Source organism: Onthophagus taurus, chromosome 7 (assembly GCF_036711975.1).
Source record: "Onthophagus taurus isolate NC chromosome 7, IU_Otau_3.0, whole genome shotgun sequence".
NCBI lineage: Eukaryota > Metazoa > Arthropoda > Insecta > Coleoptera > Scarabaeidae > Onthophagus > Onthophagus taurus.
Window position 1 is genome coordinate 14,778,574 of NC_091972.1, and position 23,082 is coordinate 14,801,655.

The 23,082-nt window shown below is 31.7% G+C and overlaps 3 protein-coding genes and 1 long non-coding RNA gene across 6 annotated transcripts; 2 read left to right on the plus strand and 2 right to left on the minus strand.

Moving 5' to 3' along the window:
* Positions 1–1,139: 1,139 nt before the first annotated feature.
* On the plus strand, positions 1,140–3,043 carry LOC111413066 (Cyclin-dependent kinase 4). 2 transcript variants are annotated; one of them, XM_023043895.2, is made up of 5 exons: positions 1,140–1,354; positions 1,717–1,784; positions 1,837–2,306; positions 2,363–2,662; positions 2,718–3,043. In XM_023043895.2, the coding sequence occupies exons 2-5, from the start codon at positions 1,730–1,732 to the stop codon at positions 2,793–2,795; spliced, it is 903 nt and encodes a 300-aa protein (XP_022899663.1). In that variant the 5' UTR covers positions 1,140–1,354; positions 1,717–1,729; the 3' UTR covers positions 2,796–3,043. The 2 variants fall into 2 exon arrangements, with proteins under 2 accessions (XP_022899663.1, XP_022899662.1); XM_023043894.2 differs by having other exon boundaries at positions 1,142–1,354; positions 1,689–1,784.
* A 5,409-nt stretch (positions 3,044–8,452) lies between these two features.
* Positions 8,453–16,113, plus strand: LOC139430517 (uncharacterized). The gene is made up of 3 exons (XR_011640941.1): positions 8,453–8,631; positions 11,843–14,938; positions 15,064–16,113. It is a non-coding gene; the product is annotated as an uncharacterized lncRNA (long non-coding RNA).
* Positions 8,767–14,121, minus strand: LOC111413074 (uncharacterized). Of its 2 annotated transcripts, none has more exons than XM_023043906.2 (2): positions 14,028–14,121; positions 8,767–9,725 (listed from the first exon to the last, which is right to left on the minus strand). In XM_023043906.2, exon 2 carries the CDS (start codon positions 9,694–9,696, stop codon positions 8,857–8,859), a length of 840 nt encoding a protein of 279 aa, XP_022899674.2. In that variant the 5' UTR covers positions 9,697–9,725; positions 14,028–14,121; the 3' UTR covers positions 8,767–8,856. The 2 variants fall into 2 exon arrangements, with proteins under 2 accessions (XP_022899674.2, XP_022899673.2); XM_023043905.2 differs by lacking the exon at positions 14,028–14,121 and adding an exon at positions 10,681–10,820 and having other exon boundaries at positions 8,768–9,725.
* Positions 16,114–16,163: 50 nt separating the features above from the next.
* Positions 16,164–17,920, minus strand: LOC111413079 (sanpodo). Its single transcript, XM_023043917.2, has 2 exons — positions 16,670–17,920; positions 16,164–16,609 (listed from the first exon to the last, which is right to left on the minus strand). The coding sequence occupies exons 1-2, from the start codon at positions 17,829–17,831 to the stop codon at positions 16,377–16,379; spliced, it is 1,395 nt and encodes a 464-aa protein (XP_022899685.1). The 5' UTR covers positions 17,832–17,920; the 3' UTR covers positions 16,164–16,376.
* Between the last annotated feature and the right edge of the window lie 5,162 nt (positions 17,921–23,082).

A 23,082-nucleotide genomic window follows, 5' to 3' on the forward strand; every position in this document is an offset into this window, starting at 1 on the left:
TTTTAGGATCTTTTTCGGGTTAATTTTAGGTTTAAATTTGAGCGACCATGACGGTTTCTTTTTGACTAGATTACACGAGTAAGAACGTATCTTTAGCAATATTATAAATTTGGTAAGTTTTGCATGTAAAGGTTAGAAAGATTTATAATTTTTTTTATGGTTTATTTAAAATTTTCAAAATGAAAAAGTCTGAAATTTCGTTTAGCAACCTTCCTTAATAAAATTTCTATTGTACATATTGTGCCATCTAGAAAACGTTTGCTTAACTTTATCTTTGATTACCTTTTATGGTAGGATAGTAAAAATATCTGGAGCAGTTCTCTGTTTGTTAAGTTAGTTGCTATCTTAATTCTCCTCCATTTTGTTATTCGCGCTTATTGTTAAATGGAAACAAAAAAATTTATTTCTTTTATTAAATTAAAGGACAAATAAAAACAACTTTATTTTTATATCCATCTGTATAACCCATTTTTTTGAATACAACCATAAATTATTTTATTATAATGTTAATTTGTTACTATATCAAAAAAATCATTTCTCTTTTTTTAACCCAAAATTGATTTGTTTTTACAAAACCTACACTTATATTGGTTCTATTTCAATTTAAAATGAATAATATTTATAAAAACTCAACGTGTTTTTATGTTTTATTTAAAAAAAATAAAAATTTGAGTGATTTTTTTGATTATATATATCATATTATTAATTAAATATACAAGAAACGATTACAGAAATGACCTTCATCTTCAAATCAAGGTTTCTTATAATTTTTTTTTGGTAAACTTTCTTTAACCTTCAATGTCACTAACAATACTCACTTTGTTTTCAATGTTTACCTTCAGTCAAAAATAGGTCAAATTTAAATTTAAACGCAGGATTTAAATAATCTTTTTTAATTCATTAATTAATAAGTTTATTAAAGTTATAATTAGTTATTCCGGGAAGTAAAATATTAATTTTATCTTGTTGTTAAGAGCTCGAAATTAATCTGAAATGATAAAATTTAAATAATTTCATAAATTATTTACAAAATTGTGCGAAATAAAACTTGATTTTTGAGTTTTAATTATGTTTTTAAGTTGTGATTGTTTAAAAAAGGTTATTTTTGTTGGAAAATTTGTTTTTTACAAAAAATTCATTGATTTTAAGCTTGATACGGTCCTGAAAACCATCTGTTGTTGGGTAAATGACGGTTGGTAGTAAATTCATCCGAACGAGGTACGCAGGTTCTGTGTCCGTTAACATTTTTGCCAACTCTTTTTGTTAATTTTTCAACAATTCATCATAAAAACAACTTCAACGACCACGTTTCGTCAACAACCATCTTCAATAAAAAAAATTTATCCGAAAAAAGGTATATTTTTAAACATTAAAAAAAATTAACAATCCGCGTGTTTCTGTTACTTAGGTATAAGAATATCAAAAAAAAAGGATAACGTTTTTTCAATTTTTACTAAAGTTATTTTTGTTTCGGTTCGCATTTGTTTCTAGATTTTTGTTTAATTTTTGTTTCATTTTTTTGTTTTATTATTGAAACTAAATAGAATTGAATTAGAAACAAAAAAAAAATCAATCAATGAATCGTGATTGGACATTTAATTTTTAAATCCCAGTTCAATGACATTTTTTTTAGCAATAAAAATCGAACTTTTATGCATGCATTTTTTATTTGTTTTTTTAATGCTTAGTTATCGAAATTTTTGTGTAAATGAAAAGAAAACAGGAAGAAATGGATGAAATTGGAATACACCATAAATATGAAGAGATGAATGTTATAGGATCTGGTAAGAATATTTAATTTATTAACTCATTTCTTTAACAACAATATTCTTTTAGGAGCATATGGAACAGTTTATAAGGGCAGAAATAAATCAACAAATACTTTTGTGGCACTTAAACGTGTCCGCATAACATTAAAAGAAGAAGGAATACCATCAAATACAATGCGAGAAATTGCTTTATTAAAACATTTAAGTAATTATGGCCACCCAAATGTTATACAAATCTTAGATATTTGTCATGGAAGGCGAATTGATCGAGAATTAAACATGTACATAGTTTTTGAACATATGGAAGAAGATCTAGCTTCATATTTGGAGAAATTCAAAGAAACTGGGCTTGATAAAAATCGAAAAAGAGAGATCTCCAGAGATATTTTAAATGGAGTTGATTTCTTACACTCACAAAGAATTGTTCATCGCGATTTAAAACCACAAAATTTACTTGTTACAAAAACAGGAACTATTAAATTAGCTGATTTTGGATTAGCAAAAACTTATGATTGTGACATGATTTTAACTGCAGTTGTAAATAATTTTAAGATTAAAGTAATCATTAAAAATCATTTTATTATAATTTTTAGGTTGTTACATTATGGTATCGAGCTCCAGAAGTACTTTTAGGCTTAAAATATGCAACCCCTGTAGATATTTGGTCTGTTGGTTGTATTATAGCTGAACTTTACATTTTAAAACCTCTATTTTGTGGATCTGCTGAAGTTCAACAATTAAAAGAAATCTTTAAAGTGTTGGGAACTCCCGAAAGGGATGATTGGCCAGAAGAAAAAGTTTCATTCCAATTCAGCTCATTTGGAAACAACAAAACGATAAATTTGCGTGAAGTTGTTTCAAGTTTATGTGAAGAAGGTTTTGATTTAATAACGGTAAATACATAAATTATTAAATTGAAAGTTTTATTTATTATAATTTTATGTTCAGAAAATGTTGGCGTTCAATCCATTGAAAAGAATCACAGCTTCAGACGCTTTACATCACCCATATTTTTTGAATCAATAATTAAAAGTGATCATGAAAACATTGTTTTGGTTATAAATAACATTTGTGAAAGGTGCTCAAATATAAATTTCTTATTAGATTAGATAGTTATTTCTTAGTTTATATTATTTAAATTTAAGAGTACAAAACATTTAGTTTGTAATTTAATTTAGTTTATCTTTAATGTGTGGATAATTAGTTTTTTTTCTGCTCCTCCCAGTTTATTTTTTGTAATGTGTAATCTGATTAAAAATAGATGATTTGACACATATTGTTGTTTTAACTAATTTCATCCACTAAAATTTCTAATTTAAATGTTCATGGAATTTAAATTGTTTACAAAAACGGTCGAATAAAATTACAGTTCAATATTATCTCCTTCAAAGTAACTTCTTTGAGAGATACACAGCGCTGGAGTTGATTCTTACAATCTTCATAACAGTATTGAAACTCAAATTGGGAAGAGAAAACAATCACAAAGACACATGTTATAAGAATCATAGAAACATGTTTTCACACATGTTATTGTTCTTGAAAGCCTTTCCAGAACCTCTCTGGAAGTGAAAGTGTTGATTAAAAAATTGGATTTGAGGCAAAAACTTTGTGGGCGATTCCCTCACCATTGAAAAAACATATATGTGATCTTTGACCATGTTCAATCTTGCTGTTTTGGATGTTGGAGGCGTTGAAGTATGAAGCTTGGTTTCCTCCTTGTATTTACATGCAAAACTCATCAAAATGAATGTATTTTGGTACATAATACTAAACTAATCAGTTTTTAGTGCAAAATAGTCCAAAATTAATCTAGACATCAAAATTGTGTGTGTAGTGTGCTTTGAAAAATAATTGAAAAGTTATTGACATATAGTCAAAAATTTATTTCTGTCTTCTAATCATTTTACTCTGATAATCATGGAAACTAATGATGAAGCAAAGTTTGTCAAATTAGTGTCATATTCCTCATCTGACTGAGATATAGAAAGTGATTTAACCACAAAACCTAAATTAAAGTGTAAAAAACGAATGAGGTATGAAGATAATTGGAAGAAAAATATACGAAAAGTTAGGAGACAACGAGGTGAGTTATATTTGTCTACTAAAAACAAACTCGTACTAAATAAAAAATAAAAAGTCCACGTGGTTCGACCTTTACTTATAAGTGCCGTTCGTTAATATCTGAAAATCAACGCCAGCAGATTCATAATGATTTTTGGAAAAAAATATTTCTTGGGAGAGCAAGTTCTGGGAGGCAGTTATTTAATTCTTGCGTGTTTAATAAAGATATAAAACGACGTAGACCAAGAGACCCTCTATCTACAATAGTGCGTACATAACAAAATCTATATAATTTCTTCATTGCAAGCAAAAACATCAGAGTCTATAAATTATTTTTTATAGACACTTTATCGATCAGCGAAAATTTTTTTTATAATGCTCCAAAAAAGAAGTCTACATGTAATATGTCAGTGCCTGATCAAAGAGGTACAAAAGTACCTATCAATAAAATTTCTAATGAAGTTATTGAAAAAGCGCTAAACACATTGACAGCTACCCTACATATGAAAGTCATTATTCTCGAGAAAGGTCTGCTAAGAAGTATTTTGGAGATGGCTTAAATATTTCAAAAATGTATGGGTTATATTGTGAAGAACCAGCTAAGAAATAGCTTTTTAGAAAAATCGTCAACGAAATGTTTAATTTGTTGTTCCATTTACCAAACAACGACACATGTGATATGTGTGATTATTTTAATAAAGCTTAAGGCTGATCTTAGCGCAGAACAAAAACAAGCCATTTCTAAAGAGCAAAATTTACATTACAATTTACAAAATAATAGATATCAAATGAAAAATGAAGACAAGAAATGTGCTTTAGAAAGTAATGAAAATTTACAAGTGGTAATGGCCGATCTTCAAAAGTGCCTTCCTACTCCCTTTTTCACAAATTCGGAGAGCTTTTATGTTCGTTCTCCTTGTACTAAAAACACTTGGTGTATGATGTGGGATGAAACCAAAGCTGTAAAAGGCTACTTTTACAGCTTTGGTTGTTTTTTAAGCTTAGGCTGTTTTTTTAAATGGCTACTTATAGAAATCCCAAGTAATCAAAAAATTGAAACATTAACACTTTGGATTGATAACTGTGCTGGACAAAACTGTAATATGATGATGATTGTAATATACATGTATTCAATGCAAGTATTTCCCAGCATTCAGGTTATAAATCATAAATTTTTATTACAAGGCCATACTCATATGGAAGATTGGCAGCATAGCGTTATTGAACGTGCAAAAAAGAAAAGTAAACCATTTACAATTTTTACTTGCAATGATTGGATTAATTTTGTTCGTAATTGTAAACAACCCCCATTTGATATATTCTCTATGGGTCTAGAAGATTTTAAAAATTTTAGTACATTTTACTCATCATTAAGAGCACCATTCATATCAAGAAAAAAGAGTAATGAAGGAGAACAGTTTAAATTATCTAGCGTTGTTTGACTCCAAATTCGACGAGAAACATTAGGTACTTTGTTTTTTAAAACATCATTTTCAAGAATTCTTTAGAGCCAAAATGTAGTAAGTCCAATAATTTTGTAAAAATAAAGATTTTTGATAAAAATATGCTATTAATGATTATTTACAGACAATTAATATTAAAAAATACCGATATTTCCGAGCTTTATTTGTGAGGTAAGAGCATGAGAATTATTAATTATTTCAATTTATTATTATTTGAAGAACAGTTTTGGCTATTCTATGATTAAGTCATTTTGGACTTACCTATGTCCCTTTAGCTCTCAGGTACATAATTATAACGTCTGTGATGATGGCGTAAGCCGAAATTGGTAAGACATTAAATAGATAGTGACCAGAAAAAGTATTAAATTATTTTATTTTACATAATTGTATAGGCACCGAAGAGATATCTGCTCTATATCAGAGACAATCAGGAAAGGAAGCGGATTCACAAAATAAAGCAACTATGTGTTGATCTATAGCGGAAGACCGATGATCGCAAGAGCACAATTGGGTGTCGGTTTATTAATACACAAAAAGCTTAAAGACAACATAGACAGCATGGGATACGTGAATACGAATGAGGTGTATCCATCATCAACTCGTGCTGATGGGTGATCCTAATGGATGGTGGATAATATAATTCAAATATCAGAACAACAACAGGGTTTCAAAACCAACAGCTCCACTGTAGACACAATCTCTATTTTATGCCAGATAATTGAAAAGTCCAGAGAATTTGATGAATCACTTCGACAACGTAAAATTAAAAGCTCTGATTAAAATCCTAAAACAAAATGATTCAGTTCTAAATGAATAACGTTAATATTAAGCATGTATAGTAACAAGTATAAACAAAATTAAATTGGATGATGAGTTAACAGAGTAAATCCAGGTTGCATCAGGTGTCGGCCAAGGAGATAGCCTAAATCCTTATTTGAACAAAATCCTTATTTTGACAAAATCATTGAGAATGTTAAAGAAGCAAAAGGAGGATATATATTACAATTTGAAAAGACAAAGATACTATGCTACGCAGATGACACAGTACTTAACGCTGACAGTAAAGAAAATCTGCAGCGACTCCTTCACAAATTCCCCCAGACGGCTAACCACTATAACATGGAAATATGAATCCCATATGTTGTAAGCTCACAATAAACAAGACTATAAAACAAGTCATGTACATTAATTATCTATAGCAATAAAAATATTATAAACGAGTAAACAACCGAATAAAACCGTAAGGATATCTGGGTGGATATCCTAGATATATCGGAGATATAAGATTTCGTGCGGTGAACACGACAAAGACTACGTGATTGGAAGTAGAGAAGCCGCATAATAAAAGACTCTCCTAACGATGGACTGACGCCTGGACATCGACATCACATGAACAGAACGAACAGAAATAGGCGATAGAACAGGGGAAATCTCTATTAAGAGGAAGAAAGAGATTTTTTTTTGAGTTACGTCTAAGTTAAGTCCATACTACAAGATGAATGCGCAAATGTAAATATAACTGTCAACGTATAGTTTCCTTACTTATATATTCCGTGGAAGGTGTTCCATTAAACAGTATATTCTTTTTAAACTAGGAAGATATGGGATAAAGATTTAGACAACCTATGGCAATAAAACTTTGTATGTTTATAATGAACAAATATACTTCGGGAAAATAGAAGATTTGTGTGAACGCAACCAGGGACACCGAGTTGTCTTGGATATGATAAAGGGGTAGGAAGGATCAGGGAGAAATGTGACAATTGACAACTTTTTATGATACCCTATCATCTACTTAGAGAATTGGAAAATGAAATCCTACACTGCTTGGTACAATATAAAAAAATAAATTAGAACTCTATCAAGAATTGGTCATCACGCATTTATTCTTCAAAATTTTGTTGCTAAGATAAAGCCATTGCTATCAACTATGTGTAATGTAATAAGGATGAATTTAAAAAATTTAAACATGAACAAATAAAGCACAGATAATTATTGACAACAATAGGACTAAGTGAAGTATAAACACTACAGAGCAGCTTGATTAGTGTTGACCTCATTGATATCACAAGTCACAAAAAAAAATCTGGCACCATAGGAGTTATGAAAAACTGTAAGCCATTTATGCGGTAAAACTGTGGAAAGTATGGTCCAGTTAATGTCATCTACAACACATAGACGCAATGGATCAGCTTGGTTAGTGTTGATATCATTGGTATTATAAGTTACAAAAAGAAAATCTGGTGACATAGGAGTTATGAAAAACTTTAAGCCATTTAGAAAATAAGACTGTGGAAAGTGTGGTCCAGTTGATGTCATCTATAACACATAGCTTCTTAATTCAACCCATTATATGTACGGATGGAAAATTTCTTTCTCGGTTAATGAAGAGCTCTTCTAAGCAGATAATATATTCCTTTTGGCATCAAAATCTGGAACTAACAAGCTAACTTCAGAATACGTTAATTAGTGTTGTTGAATTCTTGAAATGGCCATTGTCCTAAAATTATTACCTGTAGTCTGTTGATTTTGAATCCTTATTGGAAGTTTCTTCAACTTCTTTAATGTTTGAATGTATCGAAGGTAATAACGCAGAAAGTAGTAATTCAAATTAAACACCCTAATTATATATGAAATTCGTGAAAAATACTGTTAGTAAAGATTCTTTGGGATAATGTTGGAACATTATCCACATTCAGGCCATCGGTGAACTTACTGTTGAATTTTTATTTCATTTTTTTATATAATGAATTCAAGAAAGAAAATTTTGTAATGTTATCATTGAATTCAATTGAATTTATCCAATATTTACAATATTTATCTCTGGCGAAAAAAGTTACACTTCATTGCGCACAATTTACATTCGTGCATTTGTAAACTAAATAGAGATAAAACGAACTATAAAAAATATTCTTACAAATGTTACAAAGACGAACATTGGAGTGTTCAGAAGCTAATTCATATTTTGCTCACCGTCAATTTATTTTATCTTCTACTGTTTACTAAGTAGTGGTTTGTGAGGATATTTGCAAAATAATCATAACATTGGAGCCATATTGATAAGCAAAATATCAAATATACCGAATAATAAATAAGATACCATATCTTATTTATTCCGACGTTTTTTAAAAGACGATCTGTATTGTTACAAATTTGAGAGATATAACCTTGCACTTATACTTAGTTTATAGGTGCTTTAACTGGTTGTAAATATGTTCGAAATTGCAGAATTGAACTCATTTTTGGGCGATGCAGCACAACTTGCATGAGTATATAAAGATTATGTTGAAGAAACGTCTGAAGAATTTAAACGAAAACCACTCAACTTAAGAAACCAGGTGAGGAAATTCTTTACTGTACTCAAACAGCAATCTAGCGCTGAAAAAAAAGCTAAAACTAGGGTTAATAATTAATAACACTAGATCTAGAACTAGAAAGTTTCGGGTTTACCCGTGCATCTTCAAAGAAATAATTTTAAACAATTTATTTTTTAGTTTTCACCAATTTTTATTTTAAAAACTAAAACATAATAACTCTTTGGCGTATAAATTTTTGAAAAGATCTCATAATTTTTTCTCGTCCAAAACATTTTCATTTGACGACGTTAAAAATTTGTCAACCCTCTCCCTGTATTCCGCACAACTTTCAATCCTAGGTAAATTGGCACTGTTTTTCTTAGGAAAATATTTCCCCACGTGAAAATGATTAAGAATATCCGGCGGTGAGATTTTTAATTTTTTATTTCCTTTAAAAATTGTGTTAATCTCAACTTGTCCCCCTCCTCCTCGTCTCACAACGATATCGTCGGGATAGGTTGCGTTCATTCCCGAATATCCTAAAGTAGCCGAAATAATCGAACATATAAATTCAAAAATCGACGTTATAACAATTTGAACAGCAACACGATGAATTCCAAGAGTATTACTGAATCCTTTTGTTATTTGGACTTCGAAATGTATAACAATGCTTAACGTATTAAAAACTAAAGTGATTAATGATGTAAAAATTGATAAACACGACGATAAGAAGAACCATTTTACGTTGGCATCAATGTACCATTTTTTCCAAGCGAGTAATCCACTGATTCCACACGAAATTCCACCGACTGTTAAAATAAACGACGTTAACGAATAACAAATATTATGTTCGTTCAATGTTTTATACGGATTACTATCGGTTTCTTGCGATGATTCATCCATAAATTGATTTTGATTAAAATTTAAGTAATTATAAATTTCTAAAACTGCAAAAATCGATGATAACGTTGCGAAGAAAAGATGAAAACATGTTAATCCTAAAACTGTTGAAGCTGAATATCTTCTTTCTGAAGGATATTGTCCTCTTGGATCCGGATGGGTTTTTACGCGAACTTTAAAAATATTTTCCATTATTATTGACACCATACAAAACTTGCGTCGAAGAAAATTCACATCTAAAACAATAACAAGGAAAATAAAAAGTTACAAACAAATTTAGTAACAATAGATTTTTTCTTCTCGATTACGTTACGCTTTCTTTTCATCAAATTCAATTAAACGCATAATTGGTGCAATATTGAGGTGACTTAACAGATTTCATAATGATTTTAATTGTTTACATCGTGTTGAAAGAAAAATCGATTTTTTTTTGCATAATTTGTTATCTTTAATCTTAGGTAAAAGTAATTTAAGTCATAAGTACTCAATTTCAAGTGGTATTTGATATCTAACACGCTTCATGTAAGCAAATAAAAATAATTTAGCACAATTAAGAAATGTTTTGATTTTTATTTTTAAAATTAAAAATTAAAGTGACAGAATTTATTGATTTTCACAAAAATGGGTTTCTTAAAAATAAATTTTGAGAGTATTTTTGCAATGTTTTGCATAAACTGTTATATTTAATCTTAAATAGAAGTAATCTAAGTAATAAGTACTCAATTTCAAGTGGTATTCGATATCCAAACACACTTCATGTAAGTAAATAAAGATAATTTAATGCAATTAATAAGTATCGGGATTCTTGTTGAATTCTTAAGAATAAGCTTTGAGTAAAACTTGCATCAAAATAACGCTTCTATTATTTTTTTATTTCAGTTGAAATTAGTAAGTTGATTTTAAAGATTCATTAAACTTTCCCTTCTTTATAATTAGAATCTGCATCAAGTGTCTCATTCTCACCGACTAAAAAAGTTCTTATTCAGGTGGATTAAGTTCAAACGCATTTTAAAATTAACTTTCTACAAGAAATTATAATGATAATAACCAAAAGCGAGAGTTTATAATTTTTTACTTTTCATTTTCATACAGAAAGATGTAAATCAAGTTTTCTTTTTAAATATTGTTCCTATTTCTAATTATTTAAATTTAATTCTTTATAAAAAAATCAAACATTATAATAATACTTACGATATTAACTCAGATAGTGAGTAGATCACAAAAATAAATACACTTTAATAATTTTTCTGTTACGATTATGTTGTTTTAAAAGTTAAAGAGCGAAAGAGCTTTGAATGGTTCGAGAGAAGCAAAACGTGTAAACTACCGCATTGCTCCTACCTATTGCAATAATACTCAAAGGTCGGTTTTAAAAAGGATAGTGGGGAGTAATAACCATAAATATAATAAAAGATTGTTACAATTTTATTTTTAAGAATTAAAGAAGGTTTTATACCCCAAATTAAAACTAAATAAATTTGAGTATTAACTAAAAAAATTCTTAAAAGCTATTAATATATTTGTACTATGGTTTAAAGAAATCCTAAAACGCCTAAAAATATATCTTTCCTGTTATATAATTTTAATTAAAATTAAAAGTGAAAATTACATAACTTATTACATTTGACAGTAAAGAACTTTTTTATGTGTAGTTCTTAGTTACCGGAGGAAATGAGTTTTTTTAACAGAAAACCTGCTCGCAGCAGACGTTCACTGGATCGTTTCTCTCAAGTGGAACATTCCTATGCCCGTTTGAATGGTCAACGACCAACGAACCGTACTTCCTAAAGAAAACAACATCTTTTAACTTGATAACCGACATCAACCGTCTTCAAAAGTTTACAATTATCTTTTATTTCTTTCTACGAAAAACTTAAGAGTCATAAGAAAAGCTGTCCAAATATGTAGTTTCCATTTTAGTTCGATAACACATGAGCCATTTTAATTTCTTATCTTTGCTTACAATGCCAAAAACGTATGTCTTGAAAATGACGTCAGAAAATGTTTTATATGCAAATCATTCTTTGCTTATGTAACTTTCAAATTTTTTTCGTCAAAATTTCTTTATTTCCATTTATTAGTTTTAATTTGACATATAAATCGCAAAAATAAGGTTGAGTTAATTATTTAACATTTTCAACCTTATTAACACATCAGAAAAGTAACTTAATCTAAACATCTTAATACCGACTTTAGTTCCGGTCAATTAGAAAATAATCGGTTTACATCTTAATTATGTTCCTGTGTTTCTTTCGTGATTAGTTATATATTTAGAAAATGATTCGACCTTCGTCTCACTGATATTTCTAGACCAGATTTTAAGAAATACCTTCAATGGAGATTATTGCTACAGAATAACGCCAATTATATAAATATGTATCGTTTCGACACTGCAAAAAGACACAATGAATGGCTAAACAAGAATGAAGAAAAAATCCGCATGCCCTTCAATGCTGTAAGTATGAACAGACTGAGAGATACATGGTAGCTGTGCAGGAAAAACCGAAAGAACGGACACTTAGGTGGTTTCACGAAATTATTCTCGTCCACCTAGACATAGAATAACCAGAAAGGACACTGATGTCAGTTCCTTTGATGTTGATCGCACCTTTTTACTACGATTTAAATTCCGCCATTCTTTAAGAAAAAAACCCAACAAAGTGGCAACGTCGCTTCTCTTAAGAGTTGGGTAGGAGTTGAGTTTGGATTCAGTGCAACTTACATCAAAGCAGAGCATAACGACAAAAGCTACAGTACTAACGAAAAAACCTTAGATTTTTAAAAACTAAGTACACGGACTTGAGCTTGTACACTGGAGTGATTTAAGGAGCAAATTTATGGGATTTTTGAGGATAACAGAACGGCAAAATCAATTTTGATTTCATCTTCAGCAGTAATCCTGATTTAATTATTCAAGGTTCAGAACCAACCTTACGTTAATTATTATTAATTAAGTTATACACAATTCAAAAGCTATAGCACTAATCCAAAAACCTTGGATTTTTAAATACTAAATACACGGACTTGAGCTTGTACACTGGAGTACTTTAAGGAACTTATTTGCACTTGTTGTAATTGCTGTTATTTTAATACGTACTCAAATTTATGAGATTTTTGAGAATAACGGCCAAATCATTTTTAGACTTCATTTTCAAAGTAATTTTGATTAAGGTTTCTGATTTAATTTTTTTTGTCATCATAGGCAAATCACTTCTTGGGTTAGCTTTCAGTGTTATCTAGGTGATTCTGCGATACAAAGTTAGCTCGGTCCAAGAAGATGTGATGTTGAAGAATATTCAATGACTATCTCCTTTAAGGTAATACATCTCTAATAAGCAATCTGTGACAGACTAAAAAAATCTCATAAATTAGTCCTAGATTGGCATTGCTATAATAACAAAGTATTTGAGTTTAAAATAAGAATTAGTGGGAGATTTTGTGAAGAATCGTCATCTCTGGTAGTGAGCTTTCTTATCTGACAAAGCTTTACGCTTCTTTAGATCCGCAATGATACATTTACTTACTAAAGAAGGTTGCTACATAGATAGCTAATGATTTGTTTACCTTTTAGGTTTGGAATGTTTTATCATCACTCATCGAAATACCAACCATATATCAACTGCAGCGTCAAAAGTAAATCTGTGAAGAGTATAAATTAGAGGGTTCGTTAAATTGGCTTCGAGGATTAGCACCATTATATTATTATTAGTTAGAAGCGCTTTGATTGCCCAGATCATTAGCTCTAACATTGGGGAATCACAGGGAATATTGCTCAGAATAAATAACGAAATATTACAGTTTAGATTACAAGTAAGATATGTTGAATTATCAAATCCACAAGTTAACTGTGTGCGCCCAAGCACCATTATAATGAAGATTGGAAGGATTATTACTTCACATAGAGGGTCTTTCCAGGTTTACACCCACAGCTGTTCACTCTCTGAATCAGCTTTGTCAGGAAGCCGAGAGCTCTAAACAGTTCGGTTTGGAAATTTTCATAAATATTGAAGGCGATTTGATAAGAATACAAAAGAATGCCTAAATAGAAAATCGTTAATTTAGTGGCTGGCAATATTACTTTTAAAAGGGCTAATACCAGGGGATACTGTCAAAGAGGTGTACTTCATTTTTATGGAACCTTACAGTATAGCTTGATTAAACGTTTTATAGAGACCAACTTCTTCACTATCTGCTACGCTTTTTATATTGCTGTGAAAAATTCTCTACATCTAGGCACAACCGAAGAGCTATATCTTCTCCTAGGTATTTTTTTCAAATTCTAGACAACCATCTAGTTCTACGAGGAGAAAATCATTTGCGTCAATACTCTCGACACTTTTCAGGATATCGCCACTGTTATATTAAATAGTATAGAGAAAGTTGTGTTACAGATGTCATGTGGACTACCAATACTGCGGTAATATTACATATTCTTGAAGTTGGTTACTATATTAAAACTACGTGGACTAGAATTTTTCAAGAGGGAGGTTACCAGTAAACGTGCAGTTACTTTTAGCATTAAATAGGGAAAATAATACCTTATTATGGAGTTTTATCCAACGCTTGTGGAGGCAGCTATCAACAGTTATTTGTTGTGTAACACAGGTTTGACAGGGTTGTAGGAAACAAGCTTATTATACAACTTCCCCATGGAAACATGTTGCTGAATTTTCTAATTTCCTTTTTTAATGATTTAAATTGTTTTCTTGAAAGTTTTTAGACATAATTTCCAGCGATCTTAAAAATTGATCTTTCAAATTCTATTTGGTTTTTAAATCAATGATCTAAGGTAAAAAGTTTTCAATATTTTGAAGTTAGTACATTCTTCTTGTTAAAATACCTATGTATATGAAACCTCTTTTTTAATAATGTCTTAATAATGCGGCAAAAATTCAAGGGTTCTTTGTCTTTGGGCTATACTAAGAATACTTTGCCCTTCAACGATTTTTGAAAATCTGCTTTGTTGAAAAAATGTAGGGCAAAACAAAATTTTCAGCAGAACCATTTTTAAAATTTTTAAAGTTACTAATGTAGCCGAAATTAAAGTATCTTTTAACAATATTCCGATTACTAAGTCTATTGACAAGTTTATTTAATACAGTTTATTTATTATTAACATTTAGTTATTTTAATTGAATACATCTCTCAATCGATATTTTTTTTATTATTACAATAGTTATCAACAATAGTTAATAAAGTCCTCTGTCATGAATCGCTATACAAACTCCAAAATGACTAACATGCATTTTATTTATGGGCTTGTTGATGGTAACTCATTGAAAGCTAGGTCGATATACATTGACCGATTTCCCCACTGTAATATTCCTGAAGTGTTCATCAACGTCTTCATGAAACAAGCTCATTGAAACGACGTGGAGAAATAGGCCAATGACAGTCAGAACGGTAGAACTGGAAGAGAATGTGTTGAACATAATAGAGGAAGAACCAGGTATTTCTACTCGAATAATTGCAAATACTTTGAATATAAGTAATGGACTTTTTAGAAAATTCTTAAAATTTATTTGTTGTACCTATACCATTCAAGCACTTCTACCTGCTGATTTTCTTTTTTAGCATTCTGTCAATGGCTCTTGGGCAAATTGAGATCAAAATTGAGACGTTTGGAATTGACGCTTCAAATGCAATTGTTAGATTTGAAAACCAAAGACTTGTGTAGTAGAAAGTTCACAGAACTTAAAAGCAAGTTGGAAGTCCAGAAAACCATGGACATCGCGCGGCACAAGTGAACAGCTATAAAAGAAATTTTGCGAGTTGAGGCCCTCATATTCGGCGCATGGAACTTGGAATAGTCTTCCAGAATGCTACAGTGAGATGAAGAACTTGGCATATGGAGTGCTGAAGATCTTCGGGGCGACATATTCGTACGAGTAAACATTCTCTTGCATGAATATAATAAAAAGTAAAGTTAGAAGTCAGCTAACAAATAAAAATGTAGAGTCGTGCTTGAAACTTAAAACAACAAGTTATAAACCAGATGTAATTAAATTTTCAAAATGCATGCAAAGCCAATGCCAATGCTAGTTGGACCAGTATTTCTACCAAGAAAACTTACCGGCGAAGTGTATTACAAATTTTTGGAAGAAACGTTACATCAGTTTCTAGAGGATGTACAACTGGTAACAACAAAATTCAATGTGGTTTGTGCACGATGGTGTACCAGCGCATTTTAGTAGAGTTGCTCGTGAGTTTTTGACAGTAACATATAGAGATCGCTGGATTTGTGGCCTGCTCGATCCCGGACTTAAACTACCTGGATTTTTTTATATGGGGGCATCTTAAATCTTCAGTTTAGACTACTCCAGTAGAAAATGTGAAAGACTTGCGAAATCATATATCTGCTGGCTGTAATTCAATAAAACGATCCTGGTGTTTTAGAAATGGTTCGGCAGACAATGAAGATTGGATTCTTGCATCTTAGCTGGAAGTGGTCATTATCAACAGTTATTGTAGATTAGGAAGCTTATATTTGTAATTTTTAGTAATAAAATGTGGTTGAAATTTTTGTTCATCCTGTATCTTCGATGCAAACCGGTTTTTCAAAAATTATTAAAGGAATTGCATTTTTGCCACATGTTTAATAAACAGCCTGTATATAAAGTTTAATTTAGAATATTTTTTTTAATATTTGCAAATAAAACATCCACGAGTTTTTAAATATAATCCTTTATTAATAAAAAAAACTTATAAATTAATTTCTTACAGATCTACAAAATACTTATTTTTTCAGTCTATTATTTACAAATATTTATTTTATTTTTTAATATTTACAATCGAAATAAATTATGACTATTATAAAATAACTTTGGATCGGTTAATAAGAGAAAAAATTGGACTTTTAATCAAAATTTAAGAAGTTATCTAACATTTTAAACAGTAAATCCTTGGACGCAGTGCTGGACTCTGTTATCCGGTGGCGGCACTCGACAGCAATAACTTGAAATGAGACCTACAGTCGCCAGCAAAAGTGTTAAAACGGAAACGCAACAAACCGCACCGGAAGTCATGTCTGCGAGGGGCGTCCCTTGTTTCGGTTGCATGAATAAAAGTATGAGTAAACCACTGCATGTTAATAAACTGAATAAACTTAGGACAATGTACCCTAGAATATCAAAAATAATTAATTCATTAAATAAATAGTAAGGTATAACAAAAATATTACCTGAAATATAATTTCTATTTGGTAACCAGTAACAATTCCTTGTTCGAAATCCCATCAATCCAAGTATAAAACAAGCAAATCCCGCCACAATTCCAAAATCTAAATAATATAATCGTCCCATAATTGAAATCATGTAAAGACATAATCCAAAATTAACACCACCACATAAAAGCATCATAAAAGCAGCAACTGCCAAAGTGTTTCTAACAGGTGCTTTATGACTCAAATTCATCCAAGATTCCGATTTTTGTGAAAATGTTGTTTCACTGTAAACTGATTGAATTGGGCTGGAACACATAGGAGCTACAATTGCTGTATTATGTCTTTTATCCAAAGGCTGTTGATTTAATTTATTTCCAATGGAATAATTTAATTTTTGTTGAGCTCTTGGTGCATTTCTATTAATTTTTTCTGGTTTTGGAGGCGTGATAAATACATTTTCTCGATTTGGAGAAATATTTTTTCGATTTAAATTCTGTGAGGTTATTGCTTTATGAGGGGTTTGTGGATTTATATTAAGTATTTGTTGAGAATTAATTGTTTTCCTAGGCGTTGATAATAATTCATGTAGCTTTTGAGTTGCAACTGGATTACCTCTTCGTTGTGTATGTGGTGACAAAACTCGCAGATTAACACTACTTTGTTGTTGATAAGGCGGTGGTCTTTCTTCAATATACTCGTATCGATCACTTTTTTTAATATCCTCTTCAGTTATCACTGTATAACGATTTTTATTTTGTATTTCATCAACTGGGACTAAAGCATATCTTCCAATATCTTCGCGTTTAAGCTTTTCTTGTCTTCTCATTGGAATGTATTCATACCTTTTCTTTTTTTCATCTAATCCGTCGTCGATGTACTCATACCTATGTTTTTGATGGTACTTTTCTTGTGGTGAAGACACAACAACCACTTTTTTTTCTGTTACTAATCCGTTACCATCAACCAACATTTCTTCGTAAAATTCTTGTTCTTCATAACCGTCGATAAAATCATCTTGTATTGTATTAACGGAAGTATCGAGGACTCTCATTTTCGTTTGGGCACCAACTGGTGATTGTCGAATTGTTCTTTGTGGACTTTTACATCGTTGTTGTTGAAAATATTCACTTTGTTGACAAAACGCCGGGTTGGAATAATAATTTCTTTGGTTTTGAGACATTTTCTTTTAATGATTTTTCTAATTTTTCTGGATTTTAATTCGTATAGAGTTTTTATTCTAAGTTTACCGTCGAAGAGACGTTGTTAAACTGACTGTACTCTACGGTTTCGTAACGGTTGAAACGGCAGCTGCATGTGTTTAGTCGTTCCACACTCCACATGGGGTAGATTACATAGACGTATCGTGTGTGTGTGACTTTGTGGAGGGAGATTTTTTGATATAAATGATAATTTTGTTTAAAAATATTTCTGCGGGATAGAAATAATACACAAGAATTGAAGAAAAAGATTAGAAAGTTCTTAGATTTAAAGAAAAATGGTTAATGTAGATACTTTTGGGTTTAAAAAAGAACGCCTTTGGATTCTTTGATGCATTGGTAATCAGGAATCATTCCCCTTTTGCATTTTAAGTGGACGAACAATACAATACACAAAGCATGCACCAAACATTGTTGGTGTTAATGGTAGTTACTCTGTCAGGGGAGAAAATAATCAACATTAAAAAGCATAAAGAGCTTTCCCAAAGGGAATAAATTATCTTGAAATTTCCACCTTTCATACTTAAGTATGATATTTTAGTTTTAACTTGATATATTAACTCTTAATATCATTAGCAATAAGCTTTCAATGATTTATAAAAACGGTTTTCGGATTAAACAAAAATTTTACGGTTGCATGACATTTTGATTTTCGGTTAGAAAGGTATTCTTTGTGTTTCACGCACACGTGGACAACGCATGTTTCTCCCTTATCGAAACGTTATACCGGTAGCACGTGCCCAACGGTTGCAGCTGCTCTTTTGGTCTTTTCGTCTTTCGTGAATGTTAACTAAATAAATAAAACGAGAGGAAGTAAATTTGTAGTTTTTTACTTTTTTTTATTAAAAGATATTGTTGAAATATATAAATAAAAGTGTGTACCGAAAATAATTAGAAATACCAAATAATAGAGCGTTTTTATATATGCTTGTTTTCCAATTATTAAACTGTAGGCAACACAATTAACAAAAGACATCAATGATACATTAAGCGATGAAATAATTTGAGAAAAATTGGGTTTGAAACGATTTCAGTAATCAAAAGTACTTTTGACAAATAATATTGGAAAATTTTCAGGTTTTATATATTTGTTTGTATAGTTATTTTAAGTTGTTTTCATATCTTGACTCCATGTAATGCATTTAGTTTTTCATGAAGCTGTGATCTACTTAACGCTATCGAGTGACGGATGGATTGGACTGACTCGCTAGAACAGAGCTAATTCTCATCAATATAGAAAAATCAGCAATTTTCTGGAGGCTATGTTACACAGAAAGCATTCCCGACTAGCATTGGTATCAGAAAACATGATGAGACGAGTTCAAAGCTGGATGATACTGAAGACATATGCCGGAAGCGACCACTATTATATCAACTACACAATTACTGAACACCTAGAGCTGATCCCAATACTTGGTGAAACGCCGCTATACTAAACGAAGAAACTTCCGCTATCGTTATTGGAAATGACAAGGCTGGTCCATTGGCAAAGCAACATGATGGAAATTGGGGCTAAATTTTGGTACACTAGTGTGTGACGAAAAAAAAACACCGAGAAGCAACAGGATTTCGATGTGTTAGTGGAGATACATCGGAGACCAGAGATAGTTGAAATTCTGAAAAAAAAATGGCAAACCGGTCGTAGAGAACTGGGTTATAAAATAGTTATGAAAAACCTCTACCTCTGTAGAACTAGATCTGATAGGACGTGATAAAGGAAACTCTTTCTCTTAAGAAGAGCTCCTTGCTGCTGCAAATTCAATGAAGAACCTTAAGTTTACTTGGCGCAACAGAGTAGCCCACGTTGAGGCCTTGAAACTGATATTAAAAATTATACCCAACCTCTTCCTTGGTGTGTACAACGTTTATCTAAGCGATATTTCACAAAAACTGGAAAAGACAACTCCACTAACTCTGTCGACTTATTGCCACTTATATATGTTGGATGTTGCTGGGAAGCTTTACGCAAACATCATTTACAACTGCCATCGAGTGATTTCAATGGGCTGTGCATTAAAATAAATGGAATCGTGAGGACTATGTTAACATGGATTGTTGAACACAGCTTGACGTTATCGACGAACAAATAACTGAAACTAAAAAGCTGAAACTGAGATCACCACAAGAAGGGTAAAATATCTGGGTGTAGTGATGGGTAGCAAAGTCATCTTTGTAAGTTCTATAAAGATGGTGTTCCAGAAGGGATTGACTCCAGTTGCAAACTGCTGATGTAAGTGATTCACTCGGTGCTACTGTATGGGTATGATGCTTACACAGACATAGTGACAAGCGATTAATGGAAACTAACCTGCACAACGCAGAAGAACATTCCGTGATGACAGCGCATATAAGACATATAAGAAATTCAAAATTAGTTCTTAAAGAGTAATAGTATTTTCTGTTTAAATATTATCATGAACCTGTGTGGTGGCGATATTGCTGACAATTAATTTACCACAAGATATCAACTGAAAGAAGATTCTAGAGGAGAAACCGATCTGTCTTACTGCCGCGGCAGAGATTATAATGATAACGCGGAATGGATTTAGGGAAACACCACAGATTCGAAAGCAAGACAATATCTCAGTTTTAGGCAATCAGAGATAATGATAATTATTATTATATGTACAGTAGTCTAAGTATTTTCGCAGAAAAATGTTATTTTGAAAAACTATGTTATTTCATAATCGAGAGTAACTGATTAAATCTGAACACAATTTCTGTTGAAATTACGTAAAGCCTCTGTGCTGAAGCTACTTAACATTTTACTGTTTGAATTGGTAACCTTAATATGAAGTGAAAATGTTGGTAACAACTTTTTTTTTTAACTTTTAAAGTAAAGGTTTCCGTTAATTTCTTGTATATCATCAAACTTCTTCAAACAATTGGGTACTCCATTACAATTGACTTACAGTATCTAAGAATAGCAGATAAAATCGAGTGTTGCTAATCAATCAACAAAAGGATGAATTGGGTTCTTAAAATCCTCAAAGTTCTGAAAAATATGGTTTCTAAACACACTCATCATGGGAAGACCATTGAGACGACATTCTGACATAGTGCTTCTAAGCCAGGTTTTTATTCTTCTCAAGCTGCGAAAAGATTGTTTAACAGTATATGTCGTGCAGGGTAAATTAACCAAAATTATAAAGGCTTTTCTCGTTTCAGGGAAAAAAATGTCGGTATCTTTTATGACATCCACAACACTTAGTTCTTTTGAGTCAGGTTTATCTTTCCATAGTTTTTGTCATAGTTCGATTTCGTTGTTCATATTTGATAAATTTTAAAATTGGGAAGAGACTTCACCAGCTTGTACGAGATCTTCAAGGGGCATGTCTGACATTTGAGCCGGCTGTAATTTAGAAAAGGAAAAAGACGATGATCAGAAAAGCGAACTTCAAGAGAAATAATAATCGAGGCAGGGAATTCTGAGGGACTTGCTGTGGGATGGTTGTTCTGATGTTGTTGTCTCCCAACAATAGTAGCGTCCCTAATAATTTCATCTGTGACGTTTTCTGGACCGTTACGGCGATTTTCTAAAATGTGCTGGGATACTTTAACTGCATCTAAAGCTACGGATTGGAGCACGTTTACCACAGGTTCCATCATAGCCGAGTATTTGGCTATCAAAATAAAGCTGAGAATAAACGAAACTCTAGAAGCTGCTGCATGGAGCTGATACGCATTTTTCTAGTCGCATTATTTATTCTTATTTTCTTCCCGTGACAAGGTTTCTAAGGCCACCATTATAATAGGAAAAGCCTGGAAATATTTGGTATCAAGTTGCGTCTCAAAACTGATTCTTGAAGAAATGTAATAATATCTTTGATGGTACCTTCGGTGTTCGGGATTTCAGACAGACTATTTAGATCAATAATGACTAGATTTAATTTGTGTTAATTTGAGCAGTGAAAGAACAAAGTTTTTTTTATATATTCTGTGTAGGATTGCTTGCACACCACCTTCTTTCCCGGATATCGTTGCACAACCGTCAAATTCTAAACCAACACATTAGTCTGGATCAAGATCTTCTTCTGCCAAAAACTCATGTATTGCTTTTGCAATACATTTCGCATCCAAAGCATCAAGCTTGACGAATCCGAAAAATACTTCTTGATCTTCCTTAGATCAAAATATCGCATCCCAATCGATAGTTGTTCAGTACTCGAGATGTATATTCTGGCGACTGTACTCCTCTCTGGCGACGCCCTTGGTATTACTACTATTGGAGGTAAATTAAGTTTGCTCTGTTTAAGTTGCACCTATGGTTCCTCGCGATAAGATGGTGGATTTTAAACCAAAGTAATAAAACCAGATGCCGCCAAGATCAAACGAATCGACGTCAGTGTCATTTCTGGTTATTCTGTGACAAAACAACTGGATGCATAAAATGGATAAAATCATCATATAGATACACAAATAATTGAAGTTTGAATAGAAGTTTTTATATGGTTTTTTGCTGTAAAACAGACAATCTGTAACAGACAATCTCTGGCGACGCCCTTGGTATTACTGCTATTGGAGGTAAATTAAGTTTGCTCTGTTTAAGTTGCACCTATGGTTCCTCGCGATAAGATGGTGGATTTTAAACCAAAGTAATAAAACCAGATGCCGCAAACATCAAACGAATCGACGTCAATGTCATTTCTGGTTATTCTGTGACAAAACAACTGGAAATGGATAAAATCATCATATCGATACACAAAGAATTGAAGTTTGAATAGAAGTTTTTATATGGTTTTTTGCTGTAAAACAGACAATCTGTAACAAACAGTTAAAAACAGCATCACAAAGTAAATATCATTTGGTGAGTGAAAGTTGTTTCTTCGCTTGTTAACCATGCCTAGAATAGGTAGAAGACCGCGGATTGTTGGCCAGCACGAGGTATTCCGTTTCGCGAAATTGGTTGAAGATTGAATCGAAACCCTTCAACAGTGCTTCGAGTATAAACTGCGTGGTCTGAACAACATAACCAACATCGGCGTCCTGACAGCAGACGTCCTCGAGCGACTAACGAACGTGAACATCGTCGCCTTACACAAATGAGTCTTAAAGACAAAATGACACATCTGTCAGAACTTCCTACACGAAGAAAGAAGACTGCTGAAAGAAGACTGCTCGCTTTCCGGATTTAAACCTGATCGAGCATGTGTGGGATATGATATCTAAGGCGTTTACCACCAGCAGCTATCACCTTGCAGAAACTTCGCTGTC